At 43.6% G+C, this 20,833-nt stretch overlaps 1 protein-coding gene across 1 annotated transcript in view; it reads left to right on the plus strand.

Annotated features, from left to right (window-relative positions):
• The first annotated feature begins 3,615 nt into the window (after nt 1-3,615).
• The window catches only part of HPT1 (homogentisate phytyltransferase 1), a 39,348-nt gene continuing 22,130 nt past the window's right edge, over nt 3,616-20,833 (plus strand). Inside the window, exons 1-7 of the mRNA XM_087394136.1 lie at nt 3,616-3,924; nt 4,610-4,851; nt 5,474-5,557; nt 11,641-11,715; nt 11,869-11,952; nt 12,171-12,260; nt 12,350-12,451. Coding sequence (XP_087250262.1) covers nt 3,798-3,924; nt 4,610-4,851; nt 5,474-5,557; nt 11,641-11,715; nt 11,869-11,952; nt 12,171-12,260; nt 12,350-12,451 — 804 coding nt within the window. The 5' untranslated portion in view covers nt 3,616-3,797. The remainder of the gene's footprint in view (nt 3,925-4,609; nt 4,852-5,473; nt 5,558-11,640; nt 11,716-11,868; nt 11,953-12,170; nt 12,261-12,349; nt 12,452-20,833) is intronic.

Consider the following 20,833-nt stretch of genomic DNA (forward strand, 5'->3'; position numbering starts at 1 on the left):
CTAAACCACATTTCAACTCCTGAAGTAACACTACTCGTGGCATCACTTTTCTAAAGACTGATAGACATCCTTTTTGTTTCACTTTGTCATAGCACCCCTTAACATTCTAAACCAACACCTTACACTTTGACCATCGATTATTGTGTGAGGACCTTGTATGCATCCTTAAAGAAATTAAAGCGGTTTCCTTTCACGAATCCACATTCCTCATAGCTTATTTGATCCTCTTGGAAATATTGCGAGCTGACAGGCTGCTCGTACTACATTTGAGGTTCTCCTCGGGCTTCTTCTCTTCATGCACCCTCTTCTTATGGGTTAGCTTTTGGCATTTATTCCTCATGGGGGCCCCCCAACAACCTCCTCTGCCAGGGAGATGGACTGATGCCATCCTCACTATAAAGATAAAACGATGTGAGTAACCTGCCCCTCCTTGTTCTTCTTTTGCATGTCTCGACCACGAGACGGCTTAGTAGACACCTTTGATATGACCTTACGTTTCTTTTTGACGATTTTCCACTGTTCTGCATGCCGTGGATTCTTCTCCTTGACCTCAGTCTGGGCTACTTTTGGTGCAATTTGGGATGACAAGACGTTTTGCATGTTGCATGTATGGGACAAAGTGTCACATTGCTTTTCAAACGAGGGTGTCGTCTCATGGACCTTCTCACCTCACGCCAGTGCGGCATTTGCAGCACGCTCTAGGCATTCCCATGCGAAATGGCATGTTTACTTACAGATAAAGCATGAGTCAAGGAATAACTTGTTGAGCAAAAGACAACCCATCTGGGAAAGAGACTTTGATGAAGTCTATGACAAAGGAAGCTCTATCCCATAGTTACTAGGTGCATTTTCGGCCCATTGAAGGGCAAACAAATAGGTATGAGGAGCACTTTACCAAAATGGAAGCCAGATGCTCGACCTTATCCCCCAACTGATGTGAGACATTCAAAAAATCCATCCATACTTGGCAATCGTGATATAAGAACTGGTCGATATTGAAAGATGCACTCCACAAAATTGCAAGCATCGAGGCTTCGAAAAAGGCATAGGATCTACAAATAATATCATTTCGTAGCACCTTGGACATAGGGCCTAACTAGGAAAAAGCCCTTACCCAGGAATTTGGCCACATATGCAGTCCACTGGGATGTCACATTCGAAAACCAAGAACTGTTTAAGCTCTTCCAATGTTGGGATCCTCTTAGTAAAAAAACAAGTAGACACCCCCCTAGATAGATGTTCCTGTAAGAAAACAATACAATGTCTGTGCTCAACAGATAACAGGATCTCATACGCAAGAGAGAAAAGCAGATAATATGGAGAATCAAAATTTTGATTACTGTAAAACTGATACAATAGATGGCGTTGCCTCCCAACCGTGCGCTCCTGTGAGAGAAGCTTTGATGGCATGCTGGAAACAGTAGAGGACGGAGGCTGGATGCTAAGGATTCAGGGTTGCTGTAGCCAGTGATGAAATGGGCTTCACGGGCTTGCTCTTATATAGCCACCAGTCGTAGTCGGTTAGACCCAATTGGGTGACTGACCCAGTCCACCCAAAACGATCGACTGGGGGTCGGTCCCGAAATAGGCCACCGACCACACGATAGAACCGATGCACAAAATAGAGCAACTAACCTACATTCCCCGTTCGGCCCAGAGCCATCCGGGATCATCTGGGGCTCCAAACGGGCCCCGCAACCCGAGAGAGGGCTGCCCTGGGAAATGCTCCATCTACCCTCAGTGCGGTCAGTCATGGGATGCCTTCCCGCACTTGCATGTGGCCTAGTTGGCAGTGTGCCAACTCCGTCCAGCCATCAGGCCACACATGGCCCCCATCTGGTGTCAAAACTAGGACCTACTGGATAACCGAGCTACTCAAATGCCTTCTCCTCATATGGGGGGCTTACAAGTAGAGTTAGCTGGTTCTCGCGTAGTTACATGAGAGTGGAGCATTGATATCTAACAGTTCCAACTCGGGCTTGATGTTACTGACTTGAAGTTTGCATGTTGAAGGGTGCTTCCCACCTGAATTATACCACTCTTTCTTGCCTGAATTGAACCACCCTTTCTTGCCAACTTCCCTCATCCTTCACGCCACCTGTGCCGCCTGAAGGATCTGCTTAGCTTCTTCTTCTTCTAAAGGTGAGAAATCAGCATGTGGTTTTTTAGCCAAAGCCTCAAAATCCGAATAGGCATCGTTTTGGTTCTCATTTGCTTTCTCGGTTGATGCCTCCTTTTCATTTGGATGCACCCTCGAGGTGCCATCATTGCACCCACTCTCCTCACTCACTCCTTGTAATAGAGAAGAGATTCACTATGCCTACGCTTTAGGGTACTGCTCGCACCCTCCTCATCAAATAGGGATGTGGGAAGCATGCACTGGTTGCACCCCACTCACCACCCTCTCGAAAACTTTTCTACAAGCCTGCCTAGGTAAGGCAAAAGCCTCCACACAATGGACGAACTCATTTGCATCATTGTTGTTTTAGGGCTTCTACTTGTAAGGAAGCCATGCCCTTGACCGCACTTCAAAACCTGTCGTACAAGTGGAACAAAAGAATGTTTCAAAAGGAGAAGGTATTGTGGCACCTTTGTGGACATTAACCTTTGAGATACAATTGCTTTAAAATAGAGACCCATGGTACCAATGTACGATTGATAATATATAGTTGTGTGGTGTCATACAAGGCCAAGTACATGCACATGCACTATGGGTGGATAAAATTGTGCTTGCCCCTTTGAAGTTTTGCATGGGTAGGTTCCCACTACAAACAAAGTGAATCGCCTAAGAAGCTAGCTCTTATGAGATTTACACATTTACTTCTCCTATAGTGTCAATATCTTAAATCTTTTGTACGATACAAATTTTAAATTCATGCTTTGAATTCAATGTCCAAGAAGAGCAAAATATTCACTTCAATGGAGACCTTAGCAAAGCAATGGTTTTCATTGGACACAGATATTTGATTTTGCAGTTCCCATCTAGGTGAAACTCGATATTCGATCGGCATTCAATCATCGATAAAAAATGTTTGATTGTGGTTGTCATGTGAGAAAGTTGTGAGCTTGCAATGTCTTAGCTTGTACATGTTATTCACTTAGTTTACTACATCACCAATCCACCCTTGTGAGTGGCCTTGAGCTCAAATTAATGGTAGATAAGTGAACTAAGGTCGAAAGTCCACAATAAGTCTTTCCATGTGAGCGTTTGGAGAGTAGTGAAGGGATTGTAGAATATGGGTGGGAGGTTGTAAAGTTTTCACTAGGAGTAGGAGTTTTGAGGCTTGAGCTCTTGTCCACAAAATGCCCACAAATGCTGGCTAGGCATGTGAGTGGGATGAGCTCTAGACTCGTGGTGCTTTTTGACGGACTTTTGTGCGAGTACAAGAGCACGAGGTGCCCACGGGGCACGAATTTTTGGGCAGAGGGTCTGGATGCGGCGTGTCGGATGACGTGGGAAAGCGAGCACCGGGACAGGTGGCACGATTTTTCGGAAGGTGGTCGGAATAGGACTGCAATGTGCTGACGTGGCAGAAGGAGCTCGATTTTCGGTGGTGTGCTGGGGTGACGTGGGGAGGATGAGTTGGAGTTACGAGGGAGGTTGGGGGCATAGTTTACGGCATCGTCTCTCTCAAGGAGGCCTTCTCGGATTGGAGCTTCCATGGCGGACGCAACAGCTGCTCCTGCTCCATTCCCTTGTCATTAGCCTTCCCCCCTCCATTTCTTCCTTTCCTTTCTCCATTTCTCCTTGCATGGCGCCATCGCTTTGACCTCTCCCCTCCCCCTTTCGCACCCCCATGGAGCTCTCCGCTTCTTCCAGCTGCTTGCCCGCTGCCCCTTCTTCCTGGAGCTTCCCCGTTCGGCGATCCCTTGCACATCGCCTGCGCTTCGGCTCCGCGCTTGCGATCTCTCGGCCTCGGCAAGGTAGCCATCTTCATAAAAGCAGCTTCATTTCTACATTCGGAATACGTAGCGTGGCACCTGTTGCACTCGGCAAAGTAAGCACTTGACAGAAAAACGGCGACTTAATTCCTTCTCTTTTCTTAATCCGTAGCTTGGCATCTCGGTCTCGGCGAGGTAGGCATTATAGCGGCTCAATTTCGTGTGTTTTCGTCACCCATAGGCCGGCAAAGTAACGAACTCGAGAGCCTTCGTTCGCTGTGTCTTCTTGACCTGTATGGCGCCGTCCGTCAAATCGGTTGTGTATTAAGTTACGGACCGAGCTTGCAGATCAAAGTTAGCCATGCTGACGATTGCGCTAGCCCCTTCTTCCTCATTTCATATCCATGCAGGACAATGTGCTGGCCGTGCGTTACTTTGTTTATTTGAATGCTTCTTATGTAGGATCTGTAAATTGTGGAAAGACCAAACTGTCTGGCTTATAACGAAGTATCGTACGTAAAAACGAAGTTTTGCGTCAGTTGGAAAAGAAGACGTGCGGCATTGTCGCCAAGACGTCTAGCAAATTCGCGATTATTCTAATGTTTGTTTGCAGTGTCCTTACCACAGAATTGCTTCAGTATAAACGACTTCATTCGTATTTGCACTAGCTACGGAAGGCAGAAATCTTTAAATTATTTATGATGCTTCTCTTTTGCAAAATGGACAGGGTTCTGGTACGGAGAGTCCGGTAGACTCTGTTTCTTTCCCACTAAAAGAAAATGGGAGTGCAAAGGACATCACGACAAATCTGCCAGCCTTACGGCGTATGCTACTGCAAGGCCAGTTAACGACGATCAAGGGTCATCGGTTGAGTCTTTCTCAGCAGATGCTGATAACCTAGTAATGGAATTTATGAACTGGATGGATGCATTCTACCGGTTTACGCGTCCTCACACGGTTTATGGCACGGTAAGCCTCGTTTTCGAGAGAGAAATCGAACGCTTTAACCGTACTACTCGTAGCTATAGAGGAGGGTTGATGCATTAGCAGTGTCACTTGTTATTAATACGTCGAGGGAGCAGGGTTATTAGAAAACTTGGTTTAGGAACTCGCCTTGCACATCAGAAGCTTTTGTGACACCTATACAACTTAGGTGAAACAGAACACTTGTAGGTTAAGCTTTTCAATTTTCGCCAGGTCCTGGAACCAAATTAAATTGGTTGGCTCATGAAGGGGTGTGACAAGGATGACCATACCTCTATTGATTTTGAATCCTATTGCAAAAGGATTGTGGATAGGCACATGGTTGCTTGTCAGTTAAAGAAAGACGCATCTGTTCCTACATGTATCCAACACCTTGCAGGTAGGACTTGGTAAAGAGATGGTTTTAGTTACGATGTGTGTAGTGGAAATTGGATAGCAGAATTTTTCGCTAAGTTTCCCTTACAAACATTTGGCCACGATTGCATCATCTAAGTTAAACCTTGTTGTCGGGTTTAAAATGCTCACATGGATTATTCCCATTGTATTTTGTCTTGCTGGGTTTACTCTCGCTTATTGTTTTTGAATTTGAATCAGTGCTTGTGTGCAGGCAATAGGGATCATTTCCGTTTCTTTGTTAGCTGTGCGAAGCTTGGCAGATTTCTCTCCAATTTTAGCAGTTGGATTAAGCCAGGTATCAGGTCTCTTGAGTTTTATTCATCGTTCTGTTTATTCTCTCGTGAATTAATTGTCTGAAATTATTCTTCCAAATGTAGGGAAATTGAAATATTGCAGCGGTCTCCCCTCACAAGTCTGGAAATGTTCATTCTCTTGTTTGTTCTTGATCGATAGTTCACTTTGAGTTTACCTCCATTAATTAGAATGCACACTTGATGGTTAATTTGCATCACTTGTAACCATAGCTAATGGCTGATTGGACATGAGTATTTTATTTGCTTTTGATTGCTATTTCATGTTGAGTTTACCCCTCTTTTAACTACAGGGGAGCCTTTTTTAGCTCTTGGGTTGTAGGCTGAGTTTTGCCTTCAGACTAATGACCGGGAGAGCAAAGACACAGAAAGTATCATCTTGAGACTTGGATATGTTCATTGTCTTGTTTGCTCTCGATTGCAGGTTCATGTTGAGTTTATCTCCTCTAATTAAGATGCATTTTTCATGGTTGTTTTTTATTACTTATAGCCCTTAAGTTGTAGCCTGGAGTTTTGTAATGTCAGGTGTGGGAAGCCTTTAAAAAGAAGATGCCAAGAATTCAAATGATGAGGGGGATTCTTTTGAACGGAGAGAACAAGAAAAAGAGAGAGAATAAGAAAAGTGCCTTTAATGCGACATGCTTGGACATTTTGCTAAAGACTGCAAGAAGAAAAAGGTTGACCAAGCAGAGGAGGAGGACCGATTAGACACCACATCTATAGAGAGAAACTTTTCTTGGTGTTGGAGGAACTTTTCTTATGGATGACTCCATATCCCATGGAGAGAGAGTTTGCATACCTAGGTGTGATGGTATTCATGAGAGACATTGATGAGCAAGCACAGAGTTAGACTTTGTGGTGGAGATTGGAAGTTGTTGCTCAGCCTTAGGATCTAAGGACCAATCCAGTACTGTCAGTAGAGAACGAGGAGCTCATGTTGGGATAAGTGTGATCAAGGGCTTGCTCTATGGTGCATGTGTGCATCTAGGGGAGTCACATGTGTGTGTGTGTGTGTTGTAGAGGGGTTTGAACATACTCAATATTCAAATGCATATAATTGCTCACAGGGGGAAAATGATGTTGCAGTTTATGCAAGGGGATCAGCCTTGGGCTTTCATGATCCGCTCTCTTTTGTTGCATATTAATACTTATGCTTTTGGGCATTGGCAGCCCACACAGTGGGATTTCCTATTTGGCTCTATTCAAGGCAAGATCAGAGGCTGCCCTTTTGTGTCTCGTTTGCTTCTTGATTGGAAGCATATTTTATCCCACTTGGAATGGAATGGCAGGGATTCTTTGTTGGGAAATTCCCTGAGGGCTGAGAATATTTATTGGTCCAAAGTATTCCACCCTCCTTTGGCTATACAAGAACCCAGGTGTTCTTATTTTATATCTTTCAAAGGTATTGCTACTGTGGCGGATGTTCTTCAAGATGATGGCACTCTTTTATCCTTTTCTGTGGCTGCTAGCAAGTATGGTTTGGGAGCTCATTATCGTCCTTTATGGCACACAATTTCAGAAATGCTTCAACCTTTCTTGCCGGTACCTCGTTTGGAACTTCAGGATAGGCTTGAGGATTGGACTCTCCATTCTTCCTCTTCTTCAGCCCGTCCTTTGAAGCTATCACATATCACAGTGCCTTCTCTGTATAAAGTGTTGTTACCTCCGCCTTGGGTTTTTGACAGAGCCAATTTTGTTTGGCATATGGATCGTCCATCAAAGTGGTGGAGAAAGCGGCTGCGTCTCCTTTGGTACTATAAAGTCCCTCTTCAGCAACAGCTTTTCCTTTGGCGAGTTCTACTTGGCATTTTCCCATCTGGCCAGTTACTTGCGCATAGACATATTGCCCCGGCTGTTTGCCACATATGCCAACATTCGGCTGAATCTATGCTTCACATTTTCTGGCACTGTCCACATACTTGTGATTTCCTCGCTGTCATTTGTCAGGAGCTTCGAGCAAGATTTCCTACTGTTCCTTTTGGCAGGTTCTTTTGGTTATTTGGTCTTCGTCCCGCTAGACAGGGTTTTGATCTATTTTTTATTTGGGTACGCTACTAGGCACTTTGGACTCTATGGATGGACAGAAATCATAGAGTCTTTGGTGATCCTACCTTTTCATCTTTCATTTTTTTAAAACGGTCTCTGCGGCAATCATTTTATGATTGCTTTCAGAGTCATCTGATTGATCATGATGTATATATGGCTTATACTGAGATTTTTGGTTGAGTAGTAGTTACTCCACTTTTAGAGTACCTATGAATGTAATTATTTCACTTTAATAAAATATTTCTTCTCACCAAAAAGTGTGTGTTGTAGAGGCACATCTAGTGCTATGATGTGTCTAGTGTGTGACCTAAGTGATGATGTAAGCCAAAGGTCCCCACATGGGAGGTTCCTTTGATTTAGGCCAGTCTCACTGATGTAGGGACTGATTGCCACTGATATAGGGGAGGTGCCTACACCATCCTCTCTTTCTATAAAATGGAGGTCATTCCTTTATTCTAATACAATGGATATTGCCTCACTTGTGCTCTCACTCTTTGTGCCATGATGCATCTCTTCTATCCCACACTCCTTAACATTTGGTATCAAAGCTGGTAGGCTTTGTAGGATTCATTTTGGTAGTGCCACCTCATCATCTTTGTAGAATTCATTTTGGTAGTGCCACCTCATCATCTTCTCCAACACCTCTTTTTTAGCTTTCTTCCTACTTTCTTCTCAGAAATGGCTTAGCTCTATTCTCCCTATTCCTTGCGACTTTTGCCAAGCCCTTCCAGCTAGAGTTTCTACACAATGGGGCGCCCCTCTGGCCCAGAGCATTTCCCTATATTTGAAGTATTCTACCCGTAGTGATTCAAGCAAACTCTGATGAAAAAACGCGCGATTCTGCTTCTCTGCTCAACCATTGCTTGAGCCCTCCGAGCACAAGCTGGTCCATGCCTAGAGCCTGTTGCTGATGAGTTTTGAAGGCCAATGCTTGCTGGAGCAAGGAGAAATAAGAGAAAAGATAGTCAAAGAAGGCACAGCTCTTCCAGACAAAAAGGTGCACTATTCAGTAATGCTTTGTGGTGAACTTACTTTGATATTCAAGCTTTAGTTTTACACAGAAAGCCCTCTCAATCTCTTCTTCAGTTGTGTCAATTGTGCCCTCCAAGTTGAGCTAGTCTATTGCGATGCAATTTTGACAGTTTTGGACATTTGATGCTAGAGTAAATGCTAGAGTGATGCTTGAGGATTGAAGTAATGCCAAAGTACAGTTCAGAGAATGCATTTTCAGTTTGAAACTGAGTTAGGACTGATCTTTTGTCAAAATGCCAAGCTTTGAGGGATCTTCAAATGCTAATCACTTGAAGAAAGGCTTGTAAACACTGTGGGAAAAACAATCACCTTGAGAAGGATTATTATAGAATCAACCCTTGCTCATATTGTGGAAAGAATAATCACTCTGAAAAGTTTTGCAATGAGAAAAAGAGGACTATGTCAAATATGGTTGAAGAGAGAACTCCATTAGCAAAAGAAGCATCCAATTTTGTGGTAGAAGACAAGGACTTTGCCTTTTGAGCAACTTGTCTTTGAATTTTTGTTTATCATCACTTGGTCAAATTTTGAGGTTCTCTGCCTGTAGTAGTACTCCAAAAAGAATGTCATATGTTTTGTCTTTTGTTAATCACCTCTGGTCACCATATGATGTAGGCCATGTGATATGTATTTGGTCTATCCCATTTTTGTAAACCTTGACCCTTGGGCACCTTTGCTAGCATGAGATCCTAGACATAGATATATCATTGACCACCATGAGATGGCCATGTGTGACCACCATGAGATGGCATGAGAAACTATGAGACTAGATGTATCCTTGACATTGCAAGAGGCAAACCCTTGAGGGGGGGTATGTTGGGATAAGTGTGATCAAGGGCTTGCTCTATGGTGCATGTGTGCATCTAGGGGAGTCACATGTGTGTGTGTGTGTGTTGTGAGGCACATCTAGTGCTATGATGTGTCTAGTGTGTGACCTAAGTGATGATGTAAGCCAAAGGCCCCCACATGGGAGGTTCCTTTGATTTAGGCCAGTCCCACTGATGTAGGGGCTGATTGCCAGTGATATAGGGGAGGTGCCTACACCATCCTCTCTTTCTATAAAATGGAGGTCATTCCTTCATTCTAATACAATGGATTTTGCCTCACTTGTGCTCTCACTCTTTGTGCCATGATGCATCTCTTCTATCCCACACTCCTCTACAACTCATTAATAAATGGAGCGTGATGAGCTTGAGTCAGCGAGGGGAGCATGAATACAGACTTTCACAAAGGTATGGAAGAAGAGGGTACTTTTGGGGTACATGGCATGCTCAAATGGCAAGCAACATCAAGCTTAATTTCCGCAGTACGTATCCTCATTATGCTTCATTCAAGATTTTCGTGAATTGTTTTGGAGGAACTTTTCTTGGTGTTGTAGGTACTTTTCTTATAGACGACTCCATATCCCATGGAGAGAGAGTTTGCATACCTAGGTGTGACAGTATTCATGAAAGAGATTGATGAGCAAGCACAGAGTTAGAATTTGTGGTGGAGATTAGAAGTTGTTGCTCAGCCTTGGGATCTAAGGACCAATCCAGTACTGTCGGCAGAGAACGAGGAGCTCATTCATAAATGAAGCTTGATGAGCTTGAGTTGGCGAGGGGAGCATGAATACAGACTTTCACAAAGGTATGGAAGAAGAGGGTGCTTCTGGGGAACGTGGCATGCTCCAATGGCAAGCAACATCAAGCTTAATTTCCGTTGTATGTATCCTATTATGCTTCATTCAAGATTTTTGTAAATGCAGATGGGGTTTCACATTGCGGAGGCTTTCGACATTGGCTGCAAGATTACCTTTTAGGTTTAGTGACAAATACTTGACAAGTTTGAGTTGCTAATCAGTGGATTTGATTATGAGGTTTCTGCAAGCAAGCCCAGTTACATGACACTAAAAGGACTAGATGATGATCCTATCAAAGCCTTTATGGTGGAGAAATGGGATCTAGAAGGTCAAGGAGAGATGATCATGCCCATGGAGGACCAGTGTATGTGAGTATAAGTTGAGAGGGTTAGAGGGGTTTCTACTAGTGGGGATCAATGTGGGCCATCCACAAGGGTCTCAATGTGTGAGGAATCAAGGACTATGATGTGTATGGTTCCGGTTCCATGTCAGTCTAAAACAGACTAGGATCTTTGGTATCTTACAGGGTTTGACTCATTCCTATCTTTTGAGGGGGACGATTGAATGAATCTGTTGGCGCCTTCGAGTTTGAAGACTCCAGTGCTCGGGTAATTGTATCGGTGTTGCAGACTGGACCTGTTTGCTTATGAATGATGTGGAGAAGTATTTGGAGATACTAGAGGTGCAGGTACAGGACCAGACGATGAAGTCATCCTCGACTTGTTCTTGAGAGCTTCTGCAAAGGAGCTGATGGAGCATTTCTTCCAGAGAGTGGCCCACGATGTGTCATTGAGAAGGGTTGTTGGAAATATGGAGTAAATGCCCCAATTGTAAGCTCCCACATAAGGAGAGCTCAGGGGATTGATAACTCAAGATGTATAAGGGTAGATGCATCATGAATTGAAGGGCTCTGCATTGATCAAGGATCTTAGTTCATGATGATATGTCACCATATGAAAGGCAAGACTATCGTCCATGCATCGTGTTCAACATAAGAGGTGTCAAGAGTGTGGGTAACTTGTGTTTCTTTGCAGCTTTTTAGCTTTTGTGTCCTTGTAGTTCATTCTGGTAGAAGGCAAGGTTGTTCTGCTTTTGTCAGACTCACAGCTCATTCGGGACCGTAAAATCTTGAGGGTTTTTTTTTAATATTTGAATTTTTACGTAAGGAGTAATGATTTCTGCATTGAAGACATACAAGAATGGTCTCTTCCTGGGTTTACGACGCGTTGCCGTGTCTTTCATTTGTTGACCTGCCCAGGCTGTTTTTACATTTCTTCAATGTGATGTAAAGTTATTGAAATCTGATCCTTTCTATCATGATCATTAATTCATACCTAGGGATATAATGGTAATGCTTCATATTTTCAGGCTCTCATTCCAGCGCTATGCATGAACATCTATATTGTGGGCTTGAATCAAATCTATGATATTGAGATCGACAAGGTAACATATGCAAGATCTGGTAACATCTTAGCGAACATAATTTCAGAAGCTTTCCTTACTGCTCAAAGTTTTACAGTTTACGCGATCCAGACGTGCTGTCATTTATTATAGTAGTGAACTATTCTTATCACTTCAGGTTCTTATGTTGTATAGGTGAATAAACCTTATTTGCCGCTGGCCTCTGGAGAATTTTCTCGGGGCACTGGGATTTTAATAGTGATCTCATTCGCTATTTTGGTATGTACTTCCACTTTAATTTCTGTAAAGATATTTTGTGATTTGTTATGTGCGTCAGATTATGCAAAATTGTTGCTTTATATCTTATAGATATGATATTCAAAGTATTTTTGTACATATTTGGAACTTAGTATCACCATGCGCCTTTTTAGAGACCATTGTCAGTAATAAAAGTATTGTAACAGGCTCTCTTGTTAATCTGTGCAATTTTGTTTCAGAGCCTTGCATTGGGTACTTTTATAGGGTCAAGGCCTCTACTTTGGGCTCTTACAGTCAGCTTTATCCTTGGAACAGCTTACTCTATAGAGGTATTGCATCAACTGGGCTTATTGGTAGGTCTAACCTCCTTGTCGTGTGTTTATACCAGCACTGACCATCTCAAAACATGTTGTCTCAGCTACCTTTTTTGCGGTGGAAGCGCTCTGCTTTTGCTGCTGCTAGCTGTATTCTTTCTGTCAGGGCAATTATTGTACAACTTGCCTTTTATCTTCATATACAGGTGTAAGGTCATTCCAACCTAATATTTCTTTTATCATGCTGTGGTAACTTGAAATGGTTTGCTGTTATACAAACTGGTCCTTGTCTTGAAGATTACTTTGCTTTAGAAGCCCAACTTGGTTGCCTTACAGAAATAACTTCTTGCTTTCCTTAGTTGAACTCTACGAGTGATGTTCATTGGGTTTGTATGTGTAGACTTCCTTTATGTGAAATAGATGCTGTGTTTATTTTTCCCATATGTATTCAACTGCTGAAAGAACTTTCTCTGTTTTGTTTTACTGTCTGGTAGGTCAGAGTAAATAGAGTTCATTGCGTCCTGTTATCTAAGACAGGTTTGTCCCTTGTTTCTTGTCTCTCCGTTAGCACCCACCCCTCCCTGTTCGTCTCTCTTTACCTGGAAAACAGCCCGTTTTTTGGGTGTTTGCGCTCCCTCGCCATCAGCCGAACACCCCCCCCCCTCCCCCCCCCCCCACCCCCCCCAACCACCACCACCACACACACACACACATACAATCTGCCTGGAAAAGTCTTGTTTTGTGGGATGTTCGATCTCCCTCACTACTGCATCTCCCTGACTCCATGTTAGCCTCTCCCTGATTCTATGTTTGCCTCTCCATCTGCCAGGAACAGTCATGCCACCATCTTTCTGGCTCTATGTTCTCCTCCCCATCTGCCAGGAACAGCCATGTTTTGGGCTGTTCGCACTCCCTTGTCATCCACTTCCCCCCCCCTCCAACTTTGCCTCTTGTTATGTTCTACCTGCTCCATCCATTCTGCCAACTGTTATGGAAGACAAGCCCAAGGTCCCTCAGGAGGACATCACAGTAGAGATGGGGACACGCTTATTGGCTGACTCAATGTTCGCCTCTCCATCTGCCAGGAACAGTGGTGTTTTGGGCTGTTCAGACTCTCTTGTCGTCCACTTCCGCCCCCTCCAACTTTGCCTCATGTTATGTTCTGCCTGCTCCATCCATTCTGCCAACTCTTATGGAAGACAAGCCCAAGGTCCCTCAGGAGGACATCACAGTAAAGCATGGACACACGCTCATTGGCAAAGTATTACTTGGTAGGGTTTTTTCCAGCTTTGCCCCCCTCCAACTTTGCCTCTCCTTCTGTTCGACCTGCTCCATCCATTCTGCCAGCTATTTATCGAAGACAGGCTCAAGGTTCCTCAGGAGGACATCACAGTAGAGCATGGACACACACTCATTGGCAAAGTATCACTTGCTAGGGTTTTTTTCTACCTTAGAGGTTGCCACTTCGGTTCTTAGCCACCTCCCCATTGGAGAGGAAGGCATGCATTATGATTCCATACTGCCTTCATTTTAATCCGGTCCCGAGGATCAAAATTATTACATTCTTACCATTTGTTTCCTCGGGCCTTTTAGAGCGTACTTCAAGCTTCTATACATTATCGGGGGGCCATTTGGGAGTTTACTAGAGACCCCCAGTTTCCACATTAGCAGCAGCAACATTCGTCACAGAGGGTGATGGTGAGCCAAGAGTTCAAGTCCTGACCTAGAGCTCATACATGTTAGATGATCATGTCTTTAGACATTTGATGGACATAGTATTGATAGAGGATTGAGCTCAATGGGTACAGGAATCAGTGGCATGCGTGCAGGCAGTAGCAGCATCTTGTCCGTAGAGGGCTAGACGTAACTGAAGATGCCCAAGATATGTGGCCCTCCTCCGCCCATCCCCTTCCCAACCCCCTGCATCGGAGTGTGATGGTGAGCCAAGAGTTCAAGTCCTGACCTAGAGCTCATACATGTTAGGCGATCATGTCTTTAGACATTTGATGGACATAGTATTGATAGAGGATTGAGCTCAATGGGTACAGGAATTAGTGGCATGCGTGCAGGCAGTAGCAGCATCTTGTCCGTAGAGGACTAGACGTAACTGGAGATGCCCAAGATATGTGGCCCTCCTCCACCCCATCCCCTTCCCAACCCCCTGCATCGCCAGGCCCGGGTTTGGAGCGTGGTGCGAGACAGCAGATGTCCCCCCTTCCATGTGGCATCACAGAGCTTCACTCCACTCATTCTTACTTCCCTGAACACCTTTGCAGTCCTTGGAAAGAGTGAGGGTCACTATTGGAGGATGAAGGTGATATTGATGCTGACTACGCGGCTGTTGGAGTCCCCATTGATGATCTTTACATTGAGCCCAGAACGGTCCCAGGCGAGGATCCCAGCATAACAGACGTTTCAGGATCCTCCAACTCGCAGACTATAGGTGTGGTTTCACTGACTCTACAAGCCTATCCCTACTGGACAAAGGTACACTTATCTGAATCTAGGTCATCTTCTTTCTCGCAAAGGTACCTGTCCTTCAGATGATGGAGCCAATCTCAAATTCTGTGATACCGAGTTGAGATCACCTTCCTTTCAAGCAAAGCTTCTCTTTTTCAGGAACAATGCCTCCCTTGTGGTTCTGATACCAATTTACCTCCTTGGTTCTGATACCCTGTCAAAAAATAGAGAGCTGCTTGCTGTAGCCAACTCCCCAACCAGAAGGCTTTAACCTAGGTTTCACACAATTGAGTAAATAAAAATTTTCCTCTTATTTATGTGCACTGTATTTGACAAAAGCATAGATCTTGAACAATGCACAGACGGATAGAACAGCCAACAAAGAACCTACTAAGTGTGTCACCATGTGCTACCTAGTTGTAGACCCCTGAATTCGTAGTGCCGTCTTCGACCTCTATTCGGCACCTTCACAAAACTTGTTAGCTTGTGTGCTCTATCTTCTCCCAAGAAATAAAGAGAAATCTTTTTAATTATTCATTACGGTGAAAGAAAATTAACGTTTGTTAACTAGAGCAAGTTTACTTGCTTTGTTTTGCATTGGTTAGTAAGCGCTATGTGGGTTAGTCCAAGAACTAGAACGCATGCATTAGCTAACCTTTAATGGGTTCAAGTGTGTTGGATATTATGGCAGGACCTTGGAGAGTGCAAAAAGGCCCTTGTTTTAAGGGGAAAAGCACAAAAAGCAGGTTCCACAAGAGAAGCAAATATGGAGCGCCCAATTTTGGGAAAAAGCAGACAGCAAGGGACTGATCAGCCTAAAAGAGGGCCCACAGGGCTAAAAGCAAGGAATTCGCCTATTTGGATAAGAAACTATTGCTTTCTAAGAAAAGTCGGCCTATTTTGGCTAAAAGCAGGCCCCGTCTAATTGGGGAAAGCCAAGTTTATAAATTAGAGAGCAAGCCTGCTCTTTGAGGGGAGGAGAACTCAAGTTGTATCAGACTCATGCTCTCTTGTGAGCAAGATTTGTAACAGTTTTTCTATTGCAATAAAGACCTTCGGGGCTGGCGGGGCGGGGGGAGACCCTAGTGTGTGCACCTTGTTTCTCTCTCTCTCCCTCTGCTTCAATTGCAAATCCTCTGCAATCAGTATCGTTGCTGTCCTTTCTTATTCCGGTTCTCAGCTATGAGAATTAACTTGATCTTGAATTGCGAATTAGTCAGAGTTGCTTCTGCGAGACTATTGGAAAACTGTGAATTTTTGAGCCGGGTGAGTTACGCAGCTTTAGTGGGTCAAATCCCTTGAGTGCCCAATTTCTCTCCTGGAGGTCTCTGTCTTTAGATGACGGAGTCGATCTCAAATTCTGTGATATCGGGTTGAGATCATCTTCCTTCCAAGCAAAGGTTTTCTTTTCTAGGCAACAATGTACTTGTGAGTCCCTTGGGGCTCTGATACCAAGTGTACCTCCTTGATTCTGATACCATTCAGAAAATTAAGAGCCACTTGCTGTAGCCAAAGAAGGCTTTAACCCAGGATTCACACATGTGTTGGAAAAATTCACTCCTCTTATTGATGTGCACAAGTAATTTTCGTATTGGACACAAACATAGATCTTGAACAATGCACATGGATAGAACAGCTGTCCATTGGAGAAGCAAGGAGGTCTGTTTGAAGGGCATTTAATCAGCCCACTGCGCTCTAGGAGAGCATGCAGGCTGACAGTGTTTAAGGTGCTTGAAAGAGGTAGGAGAACAGTTTTGTAGTGCCACATCTAGGCAGCACCTTAATAATATATAATTATTGCTTCTACTCTCATGTGCATAGTTCAATAACTGTGCATCTATCTGTATTCGCTTTATGCAAATGCTTGTGTTAAAGATCAACGAGCTTTGCATGATTTCTTCTTCAAAATAACAATGGTGCTACTCATCAAAAGATACAAGATTGAACTCATTTTTGGATTGCAACAAGTATTTGCATCTTGTCTGGGTCCTGTGACCCTTGTTCTGGTCCTTGCATCACTCTTAATAGCATTTTTTCATTATTGAACATAGTGGTTCAATTGTTCGTAATATGAAACATGTAACTGATGCATTTCAACATTCATTAGATGTGACCAATGCAATGTGTGAAGCTTCATATGAGGGCTTACAAGCTGGCATCGCCTACCAATGTTCTAACAGAGCTAGGTGTCCCATCTTGATCCCTAGCTCTTCCGTAAGATTATTTATTTATTTGCACACCTCACCCTCTTACAGCATTCCTTGGCTCATCAAATACTTGTCTTGAGGAGGAGAATGGAGTACGGTGTGGTATTTGGACCCTCATAATTTGGTTAAGAATAGTTCATGGACCATTTTCACTTCATTCTGGGTATGTTGTGAGAAGTTCCCCCTTCCACCCTCAACGGCATATAGCGGCACAAGATTGACAAGTGTGTCAATCAAATGTTTATTCAACTTTTAAGAGTATGTGTTAGCAGATCTTCAACTGATTTTAAAAGCATAGTACTAGAATTACCCCCCCTATTCATAAGTACTTGAAGGTATCCACCGGCTGGCCAAATATGTAAAGTCCTATAAGAAAGAACTCACACAAAACACTAAGACATAAAAATCAGCTAAGAAAGAGAGAATGGTAATCATATGTAAAGGCATGTTACAAAATCAAAGGCTTTCTTGGTTCTTGGCAAGTCTAGACATCAGACATATTTTGTGCTTTTTATTAAAAGAATTCTCAATCAAAATTCAAAATTTCAGCTAGAACAATCTTTACAATAGCACAGTCATCAAAGCCCTGGAATTTCCATTAGACGAGCAATTGTAGACCTATGATGTTATTTCGTAAGAGTAAGTTGAGTATTTGATTTTCATAGTGATTTGATTTACAGACATAATGAGTATAGCTCTATGAGTAAGTAAAGTCATTTTCATAGTGATCTAATTCTGTGTAGCCATTTTTACTCGGGAATGAGCCGACCAACTCAATTGGCATGGGAGGGCTTCTCTTTTTCAGCCTAGCAACTAGGCTCCTACATAAAGGAAATCCTAGGACACCACAACTAAGTCCTCAACGAGTCTCTCCCTCCCTCCCACCCCCCCGGGCAACTCTCTCTCTCTCTCTCTCTCTCTCTCTCTCTCTCCAGGTTATCCGTGAGGATCTCTCACAGCTACACACATTTCGGACCTGGTTGGGACCGAGTGAACTCCCAGTGAAGCTTAGCTTCTACAGAGATTACTTCTTACATATCACAGCAGAGGGTTTCATTGACCCCCAAGGATACACGCAGATCTACTTACACCACTCATTGAGGATCTCTATTGGGCAATTCTGGGTCTCTTCACATAGACTTCCTATCGAGAGCGGCAGAGTAGAGCGACTACCCAGGGAGAGGCGCATATGCACATTATGTGACATGCACGAGATTGAGACAGAGGAGCACTTCATCTTTAGATGTCTTGTTTACTATGAGATCCGAAGGCATTTCTACCGCCTCTTCAGAGATAGCTATGGGATTTTGGCCCGATTCCTCTCCTACCTAGACCAGCGATGTTTGGCAGGTTTCATTCATGAGGTACACAGACACTGCAAGAGCATACTTCGACCCCCACGAGATGAGGCCTTGACATGACCGTGACACGAAGCCAATGACCCGACAGCTCAAACAGAGGGTTGACACACAGATCACACTTGGGGACATTCCCTCCCTGTTTAGAGTCGGAGCCCGACCGACAGGGTCACAGTAGCACTAGTTAGACGCAGAGCTATGACCAGGAGACGTGCCAGGGCTGCACCCGTGAGTGGCCAATAGCACTCTATCGCCGATTGCATGCCCCCATTGCCTCATCCACCCTGATGTCCTAATGATGATGATGATGACGATGATGATGAGATTGATATATCGTCGACCACCAACATGGCTATGTTGTACTTAGGACTTAGTACCACCATTCTGCATTTTTTGCATTTTGCATTGGTGTGGATGCTCGTTTAGTAGCTCCACCACCACAGCTCATTTGTACCAGGTTTTTCACAGTCTCATAGACCCATCGGTCTCTGAAGACTTTAATAAACTTTCTTTCTTTCTTTCTTCCTTAATTTCTCTCTCTCTTCATGCACATTAAGATCATAACAATATTGAGCTGACAATCTTCTGAAAGAAATCAAGAGAGCTATCTCCTACAATCCAATATTGGTCTTCTTCAGTCTAATGATCACTTTATCCATGAGACTTTACTATCTTAACATGGTAGTGGCACCTTTCTACAGAAGGATTAGCCATAATTGACATCCTATGTATGTAGCTGGTCACCTTGTGGTACAAGATGATGGGAGCTAGTCCATGGGGTAAACATCATTGCATGGAGTTATTTAACAACCCATAGGGTATAGGATGAAATTGAAGTTCTCATGTTCCCTTTATCCTCCTTCTACAAAGACACTGTCAAAATCACTTTCCACATTTAGAAACTTAATCCCACATTAGATGGGTTACAAAGGTATATATAGAAACCTAATCCCACAATGGATATCACTGAGAAAACTCCCAATATTTCAACACAAACTGATATGAATCCTTAATCAAATCTCAGCCATCAAATCGTCGATCAAAAAGATGCTAGATAATGCCAAAATCCTCAACCATCAACCCAATAGCAAGTTGTGGTTGTTCTTGAAGAGACATGGTAGCTAGCTAGGAACGGAATGGAAACATAGAAAGCATAATGAAAGGCAAAATGGAAAGGAAGGAAAGTACAAGTGCAAAGGCAATAAACAAATACTCACAATGTATTGATAGCTTGATGTTGAGTGATCTATAGGGAATAGACAAGTACAACAATATATAGTGTGCCACTAGACTCTAGAAATTCACAATGTCTATGGGATATCTCCCAATATGACACGTGGCATGTCTAGGACTCACTAGACTATAAAACCACTAGTACACTCATTTTTGACTCACTTTGGCTTCATATTCCAACACCCCCTCATGAAGGCAAGGTGAGAGACTACTGGAATGGAGCCAAGGACTGAACATGACAATGACGGTCTAAGGTGAGGGACTATTGGAATGGAACCAAGAACAGAACATGACAATGACGGTCATCAAACTGTGCACCCTATGTAACCCAGAGGCTAAAGTCTGAGCGTGTTAAGAGGTTGATCCAAGCACTCTCATGGCTTGAGACTCAACATGCTCAGAGGCTCACGTTATAGCATGGCTACATGACCAGTTCATAGGTCTAGGAATACACTACCATCCTGGAACTCGGCCAGGCCTGATAACGAGACCTATCAAAGCCAATACATGGCTCCCACAATACATCCCTCTCTAAACCTATCAAAGCCAATACATGGCTCCCATAGTACATCCCCCCTTGGCTTCATAACAAGACATGCTTTTTTTTTTTTCAAAGAAAGGAACCTTCTATTGATGCTTGAAAGGACAACAGCCCCGAAGGTGTTGAGTATGAAAAAACCCGAAAAAGGCTGAAAGAAAAACCGGCCTGTTCCAGAGAAGCCCAGCTCACTGCCTAGGGGATCTCTGGAACTGGGGCTAACAGCCAAGTGGGGGGACTATACAGCCAGTGAATCCCTTGCGGAGTGAAGATGTAGAAAACACCTGCAGGTTAAGTCGTCTCAGCTAGGCTGCCCCTGGAGGGCCAGAACCACTTCTTCGGATCCCACTGGACCTCCCTCAGGGATCTACACCCTCTACCTCATGGAGAAGCAAGGAGGAAGGGAAGGGCTAGGAAAGAAGGCTTTGATACCATATAAAGAGACATGGTAGCTAGCTAGGAACGGAATGGAAATATGGGAAAGCATAATGAAAGGCAAAATGGAAAGGTAGGAAAGTACAAGTCCAAGGCAATAACCAAAATACTCACAATGTATTGATAGCTTGATGTTGACTGATCTATAGGCAATAGACAAGTACAACAATATATAGTGTTTCACTAGACTCTAGAAAGTCACAATGTCTATGGGATATCTCCCAATATGACACGTGGCATGTCTAGGACTCACTAGACTATAAAAACACTAGTACACTCATTTTTGACTCACTTCGGCTTCATATTCCAACAGTTCTATCTTTGAAATCATTGATCTTGGAGCAGAAAACTATATCC

The sequence above is a fragment of the Dipteris shenzhenensis genome, chromosome 23 (assembly GCF_047967505.1).
Source record: "Dipteris shenzhenensis isolate YYH24624 ecotype China chromosome 23, Dip_SZ_1.0, whole genome shotgun sequence".
Taxonomy (NCBI): Eukaryota; Viridiplantae; Streptophyta; class Polypodiopsida; order Gleicheniales; family Dipteridaceae; genus Dipteris; species Dipteris shenzhenensis.